This window comes from Hyaena hyaena, unplaced genomic scaffold (genome assembly GCF_003009895.1).
Source record: "Hyaena hyaena isolate Hyena2069 unplaced genomic scaffold, ASM300989v1 scaffold_308, whole genome shotgun sequence".
Classification (NCBI taxonomy): Eukaryota; Metazoa; Chordata; class Mammalia; order Carnivora; family Hyaenidae; genus Hyaena; species Hyaena hyaena.
Window position 1 is genome coordinate 546,083 of NW_024080942.1, and position 8,968 is coordinate 555,050.

Here is an 8,968-nt window from a genome sequence, read left to right on the forward strand (position 1 = left end):
ACCTCCAAGCTCTCTAGTCCCCTGCTGGGTGGTATTGGGAGAAGAAACAGGACAGTTTTTATTTTAAAATTCGGGAGGGTAAAGGGACCTCAGGAGAACTAAGTCTTCTGCGTTTCACTCCAGGTGGTGAAATATCAGTCCAGGTAGATGGTGATGTGCACCAGGGCCCATCACCAAGAAATCGACAACTCGCTATGCTGAAAATCCCTGTCAACACATCAAGAGGGAATTAAAAAAAAAAAAAAAAAAAAAAAGCGCTCAAACACCGACAAGAAAGGGAGAGAGGAGGAACAGGAAACCAAGTAACAAGGAGCAGAGTTAAGATGGAACACACTGCTTTAAACGTAAACCATCCAAACACACCATCTGACAGGCAGAGATTGGACTTAACAAGTGACCCGACTACCCGCTGTCTTCACAGGCACTGTGTGCTCCCTTTAAATATAAGAAGTTTGACAGCAAAAATGTAGGAAGAGATTGTATACCACGCAAATATTAAATACACACACGTGTTGAAAAGTGGGTATATTTCACGCAGGCTGAAATTTCATGTAGTCCTGCCTTTAAGACTTTTTCCTCCCTCTGCCCCTCTTCCCTTCTCCCTGCATCCTGCCTCATTCTCTCCTTCCTCCACCGACCCACGGCGTCTACCCTTCTATTCTTTCCTCCAGGTGCTTACAACCCTATAAACCACATGTTCACTTACATAAAACATTCAGAGATATGCGTGGGAAAAGTGCCATTGCTGTCTTTACCAAAAAAAAAAAAAAAAAGGAGATCATTTTATAAACACTCCTCTGCATTTTGTTCCTCTCCCAATATCATTTTGGGAGAATTCCACCCAATCGATGTGGAAAAATTCCCTCTAGGCATAGTTTATCCAACCATTGCTTTATTGATGGCTCTTAGCTTTGCACCCAGTATTTTACTCCCAAGCAATGCTAGCAACATCCCTGGAAGTAGAAACAAGCAGAAACATCACGATAATCAAGTAGGGGTGTTGACGCTTGCGTGTCCCCTTGGGGCAGGGGCCCTAGACTGTCTGCCCCACACCGTCTCCACGTACAAGGGCTCCAGCTGCAACAGATGCCCGGCCTCGTATGGGCAGTGCCTGCTGGCCCCCGGGGCAGGGCTGCACTCACGTTCATCCCTGTCCTCAGCCGGGGCTGACCGTCTCAGACCATCTGAGACCCGCATCTGAAATGCAGATTCCAGGGCCCTGCCGACTCGAACTCCGGCATGGGGCCCAGGCCGCTCCCTTCAGTACAAACTCTGTGGATGGATTCAGCCTCAACCCATAACCCAGGGCTTTCTCAGGAGAAGGGGTTGGGGGAGAGCCACTTGATAGATTCGCCACCAGGGCCACAAATGACTCTAGAATAAACGGCCCGACGTGTCCAGAGGCTGCACTGTTTTGTTTTTTATTGAACATCCTGCTGGCGCCGAGGGGAGAGCTCACTGCCCCCGCCCAACCCCTGCCCACGGCCCCTCAGAAGCACCGTCTTTGAACCACGGCTCTCCCAAACTCCTTGAAATCTGCGGAGGTGACCCACATCTGCTTGAAGCTGCTCAGGGAGGTGACGATGGAGGCCCCGATCCATGTGGAGAACCACCTGTCCGGGGGGGCCGTGATCTTGATGGCGGTCCCTTTGGAGGCCAGCTGCTCCAGCTCCCTCAGGAGGCGGTCGTCGAGGCCCTGGAACAGGGTGGTGCCCCCCGACAGAACAATCTCCCCGAACAGCGTCTTCTGGATGTCGGTGTCACACTTGGCAATGCTGCAGGAGACCATTTTCGAGAGGCCCGGGCTGTGGACCCCCAGCTGGTCGGGCGCGAACAGGGCCTCGGGCGCCTGGTGCAGCTGGTCCCCGATGCGGATGATGTTCCCGTCTGGCAGCTTGTACTCCCTCTGGGTCTCCTCGGGCCTCCGGGAGAGCTCCTTCTCGGGCTCCAGGGCCACATAGCACAGCTTCTCCTTGATGTCGTCTACCAGGGCCTTGTCCAGCACGCACGGGAAGGCCCGCCCGCTGGCCAGCAGCAGCCGGCTGAGGTGCTCCGTGACGTCCCTCCCTGCCACGTAGAGCTTGGTGACCGCGTGGGGCAAGGAGTACCCCTCGAAGATGGGCACGGTGCAGGTGACCCCATCCCCGCTGTCCACCACCAGGCCCGTGACGCAGGCTGAGGCGTAGAGGGCCAGCACGGCCTGGTCCGACAGGTAGAAGGCGGGCACGTTGAACTTCTCGAACATCACCTCCGCCATCTTCTCCCGGGCCTCCCTGGGGTTCAGGGAGGGCTCGGTCATGAGCACGGGCCGGTCGCTGGCCTTCACGCCCAGCTCCCACTCAAACAGATGCTTGCAGAGGGTCTCCACGTCCTCCCAGCTGGTGACCAGGCCCCGCTCGATGGGGTAACGCAGGTGTAGGGCCTCCTGCCTGTGCAGGGCCTCCTCCCCCACAAAGTACTTCTTCTGAGTGGCCCCTGCCGAGGGCATCTTGAACTTGAGGTGCCCCACGATGGAGCTGATGATGTGGCGGGGCCCGATCTCTCCGGACAGGCCGGCCTTGCAGAGCCCGGAGCCATTGTCGAAAATCACAGCTGGAGAATCCAGCACGTGTGGGTTAAACATGACTGCGCATCCTTCTCCGGGCTGCGCCTAAACAAAGACAGAACTCTCCGGAGCTACTTTGTGATGCGAGAGGCCGCTCTGGAAGTTCTGGGGGCGCGGGGTTCCGCAGCTCCCGGGAGGTGCTAGCAGGTGGCCCCAGAGCCCTCCATCCTCCCCGCACATCTGCTCTGCTCTCGGACGGTCCGGGGCCCGCAGCCTCCGGGGCAACGGTCCCACGTGTAACAATTGAGCCAAGGCAGCAATTGTCCTCAGCCGGCCGCATAGGGCCTTTAGGGAGTAGAGGCTCGGCGTCCCCAGCGCTCCCTCCCTGGTTGAGACCCCAACAGTCGCAGGGAAAGCCAGACCCACAGGCAGCGTTGAGAGGCCTGTTCCAAGGCCCAGCCTTGGAATCACGCGAAGCGGCCCAGCCTGGGCCCACCCAGGGGACCGACCGGTGCCTCTGGCCCAACGAGCTGGCGTTCATGGGGTGGCAAAAACACACTTCCCTTTGCATGGGTCCAGGTTGGAGGGCCAGTGCCCAGAGCCCATCACCACAGGAACTCAGAACGTGCAGACTCCTCCAGGAAGGCCTCAGGGACTTTTCTTCCCTTCATCCCGTGAGCCCTGGCTCTCTATCCCATAGAATAGGGGCTAAGCAGAGCTGTCCGGGCCTGCTGGCTGTCTCTCCAGGCGTGCCTGTGCCTGCTCTGGCTCGAGGTCAGGGCCCCTCATTGCTCTGTAGCCCTGAAGGCACAGGCATGGAGCAGTGGGGTTGGGGCACAACCTCTGAGGACGGGGCTTGAGGTTTCCAGAGTTGGGGACACCCCTGTCTCCAGACCGTCTCACAGCTGGCCATGCCCACTGAAGCATGTTCAGAAATGACCAGGTCACCACATCTGAGGCGGGCGGCAAGGCTGGACGGTGGCCAGGCCACGTGGGATCCCCCACGTGGGGGGCGTGGGATTACCTGATGGTCCCTCCCCTCCCAGCACATCCAAAATCAGCCTCGGGTCCAGCTCCTGCCCCGTCCAGAGCCCCCCAGAGGACCCCCACCCCCCAGACCTTCTGGCCTCCTGTCGACCCTTTGAAACCCACCAGCAAAAATCGTAACGTGCTATTTTGTGGTGTAGATGCGTGGTGTATACATGTTGGGCAGACAAGTGACAGACATGTGACTTCTTGGGCACCTTTGGGGCTGAGTCCTGGGTGAGAATCGATATGAACTTGGCATTGTTGGACATTTTCCCCAAAGGACACCTCCATGTAGGAACTGAGTCACAAGCCCAATGGGGTTGATGCCTCATCGTCAGCTACCCCCACCCCGTGATTTGGGGGCTCCAGCATTTGGGGACGTATGTGCCCTGGCTGGCAGCTGCGGGTGAGGGGACGGTCAGCAGAGGGCTGTGCCTGGGGGGTTCCAGCCTCTGCTTACATCACAAAAGGCCTGTGTACCCGGGGTCTCAGGCTTTGCTAGAATCTTCTCAGTGTTGCCACACACTCCAGGCAGAAGCAGGAGGAATATGCTCTCAGAGTTTCTAAATTTGGGCCCCCAAAGTGGCCCACGCGGGAGGTGATGTAACAGTGCGCGTCACTTTCACACGCCGGGTGGAGGCACACGTGGGGCACGGGGCAGGCGGAGCCTGGGGCATTTGCAGGAGGGACAGAGAAGGAGACAGACCAAGGCAGAGGCACAGCCTGGCCAGTGGGGGTGGGGGTGTTCTGTGGCCCCTGGGCACCCTGTTGCTGTGACAGCACAGTAACCGTGTCCCAGAGGCCAGCTGCCTCTGACCCAGGCGCAGGCCATGCGAGCACACGGAAACCACGCCCTCGGCCCCCGTCACATCTGGGACACTCGACCTGTTGCCAGACCTATAACTCGGCAGTTCTCCGTTCCTCTGTGGCCCCGCCAGCCCCACACAAGCTCAGGCCCTCGGGGGCAGAGCTGGGAACGGAGGGGCCAGCCGTCAGCACAGTGCTTCTAGCAAAGTCATCTGCGTATTTCCAGAACCCCTCCTCTGAAGGTTTTCAGCCTCTCTGCTGAGCCGGGGGATCGCCCTTGGTCATGGGTCTGGCAACTCCCAGCCCTGCCTGTCCCAGCTCACGACAGCCGTGGCCGCTGGGTAGCTGCACGCCCGGCAGAGCGGCCCAGGGAAGTGGTCCTCACTTCGATCTCCTCCACCCGCTTGGGAGAAAAGGCCGCCCCCCCGCCCCCCCTGCCCGGAATGCACCTTCCCCACGGCTTGTCACGTGTACGTGTGGCGTCCAAGCCTGGCCCTGGGCTCGGCGGAGGCTCTGTCCACCATCAAGGGTCTAGTCTGCCTCACAGATTGTCCGCCTCATGCAGAGGAGACCCACCACCGAGAAGCAGGGTATTCTCTCGGGGGCGGTACCACGTGGCCGCTGAGAAAATCAAGTGGGCTTATGAGCTGCAGCCTACGTGATGTTGTGTCTGTTTCAAGCTCACAGCTGGGGACAGAGGTCCCGCCCCGTGGTGCCCCGGTGCCCGGGAACCCTGCCCCAGCACTTCCTCCTCTCCGTGCCTGTGGTCCACTGCCGAAACGCCCCAGCCCTCCCACCCCGGGCTCTGTACGTCCAGGAGGGACCCACGCATCCCGTGCCGGTGTCCACGTGGGAGCCACGGGCGTCCTTGCCACGTCAGTGGATGCGATGCTCCGTGTGGCTGAGCCTTTGCCGGGAAGGTCGCGTTTGCTATGAACACAAGGACGTTACCCCTCTTCAAACTCCGGTCAGAAGCCGGCCGTTCTGAGGCTGCCCCGCCCCCACCGCAGCCAGCCATGCCTCGTAAATCGCTTGAACAAGTTTATGGGCGAACTGGCTGTAACTCCATCTCCCTCCGCAGGGCAAGGCTCGCCACTGTGATTGTACCGGAGGGCACTCGCTTCCGTCTTATACAGGAAGGCTGGCTCTTATTTCTGGTCCAGCAGTCATGCCCAACGGCAGCCTCACCAGCCCTCGTACGCCCCCGTGCCCCCCGCCTCCCACACCCGTGGTAGGAGGTGCACAGCTGCTGGAACGTTGCCAGGAGTTTAGAGGGGGATGGGCAACCCTGGATCTGCCCAACGCCCTGCTTCTTACTGCCCTGGTGCAGCGAGACTAGGGACCCAAGTCCTGGGCCGGGGGCTGCCCTGGCTGGCCCATCGTCCCTGCTACCACCTGCCACTGGTGCCCAGAGCCTCAGCCAATTAGTGACCAGAAGGCTGGCCTCGTTAGTCATGGCTGACATCTGGCGGCCAGACCCTGTTTGCTGGGGTCTGGGCCGGTGCCGACCGGCAGCCCGAGGGGCAGGGTGAGCACTGCTCCTGCAGGACACGACTGTGTACACGTCCACGGAGGGTGGGCAGGTCCAGGGCCGCAGGTGCTTGAGGGTCCCCCCACTGTCTTCTCTTCTACCTCCCAGTCATCTCCTGGGAGCCCAAAGGCCTGAGCACCCTGCTTGGTGCCCTGGCCCTTTTGACTCTGAGATGGAACTTGTGTCACAGAGCCACCCACCCACTCTCCATCCATCCAGTAATATCCCCATCCACCCAACCACCCACCAATCCATCCATCCACCATCCATCTGTCCATCCAACAATCCACCCACCCACCCATCCATCCACCCGTCTACCTATTCATTTATCCATCCATCCACCATCCATCCACCAACCCATCCATCCATCCACCCATCCAGTAATACCCCCATCCACCCAACAACCCACCATCCACCCATCCACCCATCTGTCCATCCATCCACTCATCCATCCATCCATCCATCATCCATCCATCCATCCATCCATCCAGTCATACACCCATTCACCCAATCACCCACCCACTCATCCATCCACTCATCCACCCATCCACTCATCTGTCCATCCATCTGCCCATCCATCCATCCATCCGTCCATCCACCATCCATCCATCCATCCATCCATCCAACCACTCATCCACCCATCCATCCACCATCCATCCATCCATCCACCATCTATCCATCCATCCACCCATCCATCCACCCACATCCATCCATCCATCCATCCTCTATCCATCCACCATCCATCCACCATCCATCCATCCATCCGTCCGTCCATCCACCATCCATCCGTCCGTCCATCCACCATCCATCTGTCCGTCCGTCCGTCCGTCCATCCATCCACCATCCATCCGTCTGTCCGTGCATCCATCCACCATCCATCTGCCCATCCACCCCCCCACCCCCCACCCCTCCCACCCTCCATCCCCCCACCCCCCCACCCCCCACCCGTCCATCCATCCAACCTCCTGTTCTGTTATCCTCCCTCCCGCCCCCACTCTTCTCTCAGTAGCTGAAGTGAGCACCCTCACTTGTCTTTCTCCATCTCCTTCCTTGGTGACCTTGGGTGTCAGCTGAGCCTACGGGGTCCCCACAGCTGACAGCAAAGCCATGAGTCCTGCCTACTGTTGTCGCCCCCCAGCCAGCTGGGCCGGGAATGACACCCTTAGGTGACTCCTCTCAGCTTCCCGTGAGGCTGGCTCACTGCGCTGCCCGGGGTGGGCAGACCTGGCTCACTGCAGCCCCGTGACAGCAGCAAGTCAGTGCTCACGGGGCCAAAGGAAAGAAGTGGTGTTGAGCTGACACGCTCTGGGGGGCTTAGCAGCGCAGCCCTTGGCAGAGCCTTCCCCGCGCAGGGTGGCGCTGTGGAGACGCTGCTGGGTGGGGAAGCGGAGGCAGGCATATTCGGGGGGGGGGCGCAGTCTGACGCCAGACCACCCCTCTCCTGCTTTTTGTCCCCCACCCTCATGGGACACTGGTCCCCAGCACCTACAAAATATTTTTTCTAAATGTATTTGTTGGAGGAAATTTGGAAAGCATAAGGAAAAGTATTACAAAGCAGATAAAAAGTACACTTGACCCTGTGATGCTAAGCGCTGCTGATGTTTTGGTGGGCTCCTTAGGGTTTTAGATTTCAAAATACATCGTGGACGTGCTTTCCCTGCATCCCCTCTCCCACCTAACCCTCGCCACGCCCCCCTTCATGCACCACCTCCTGACGGGCACTGTGACAGGTGCCTGGTCATTTTCAAAGCCACAGCTGGCCTTTGTCACATAGGTGAGAGCATCGGGGTGCAGGGCTCTTCCCTGCGCCCCTCCCCATGAATTCTCATATGCTGTTCAGTGTCTGGCTACATTATCGCCTCGTGGGGCGGGGGCCACGGCCTGCAGGCTGGTGGTCTGTCATGCAGTTTGCACCCCAGGTCAGGTGTGCTGCAGTGGGCTGGTTTGTCACGTCCCCAAGCGCTCAGGCCACTGATGATGTGGAGGCAGAGGAAGCTTTCCAGGACGCGTGGCTCTGTGGCCCCGGCAAGTGGGGGCTCAGCCCTGGCGGGTGATGAGCCTCACCTGGGTACATCGGGGCAGGGGTGGCTGGAGGCCTGAGGCAGATTTGGGGGGAGGCCGATGGCCCAGATCCATCAAGACAGAGGACTTCCGTGCAGCCGCTCCAGGGCTCTGCAACTGGCCCACCTGACCACAAGGCCGGCGGGGAGAGGACAGTCTCTCCTTGCAGTGGGTGGCGGCCATCAGAGCGCTATCCACCGTACCCTGAGCCCACATCTCAGGGACATCAGTGCAGTGTGGACAGGCACGGCTCCCCACCTGCCTCCGAGAACCAGCCTTGCTATCGGGGCGGGGGCTGCCTGGTCGGCTCGGATGCCATAACAGAACGGAGCTTCAACAACAGACTCTGCGTCTCACAACTCTGGTGGCTGGACGTCTGAGATCGGGGGTGCCCTCAGGGCCGGGCCCCGGTGACGTCCTGTCCTCTGGCCTGGCCTGCAGACACCCACCTCCCCTCCGGGTCCTCACAGGGTGAAGCGAGGGCTGGGGTGTCTCCCCCTCCTTGGAAGGGGCTCCTCCCACCATGGGGCCCAACACTAACCCCTCCCACGGGCCTCTCTGGACACCATCACCCCGGGGCTAGTGCTTCAGCGTGGGAATCCAGGGGGAGAAAGCAGCCACTCAGCAACGCCCCCCCCCCCGGGCCCTGCCCTGTCCTTCCCTCTGCGGTGGGAACGGCAGCGCGACTGCACGGCCAAGGTCACTGGGGGCCGGGCCAGTGGGGGCTCAGCAATCGCAGCTGCAGGCCGGGTCTCGGAGCCTTGGCCCCACCTCACTTCGGGGCAGGTGGAGGGTGATCTAACCCGGGGCGTAGACGAGCGGGGAGAGAGCCCAGACGTGCTGAGCTGCCACGTGCCTCTGTGTGGAAGGCAGGGAAGCAGAGGCAGGAGGGGCGGGGGTGGGGACCGCCAGGGGGCGGGGAGGTGGCTTCACCCACCTCGAGGGGAGCAAGGGACAGGCTTGTGAACAGACCGTCTTCCCCACCCCCCTCCTGG

At 60.2% G+C, this 8,968-nt stretch overlaps 1 protein-coding gene across 1 annotated transcript; it reads right to left on the bottom strand.

Annotated features, from left to right (window-relative positions):
- Positions 1–1,396: 1,396 nt before the first annotated feature.
- On the bottom strand, positions 1,397–2,804 carry ACTRT2 (actin related protein T2). The gene has a single exon (XM_039248419.1). The coding sequence runs from the start codon at positions 2,621–2,623 to the stop codon at positions 1,490–1,492; it is 1,134 nt and encodes a 377-aa protein (XP_039104350.1). The 5' UTR covers positions 2,624–2,804; the 3' UTR covers positions 1,397–1,489.
- Positions 2,805–8,968: the final 6,164 nt, after the last annotated feature.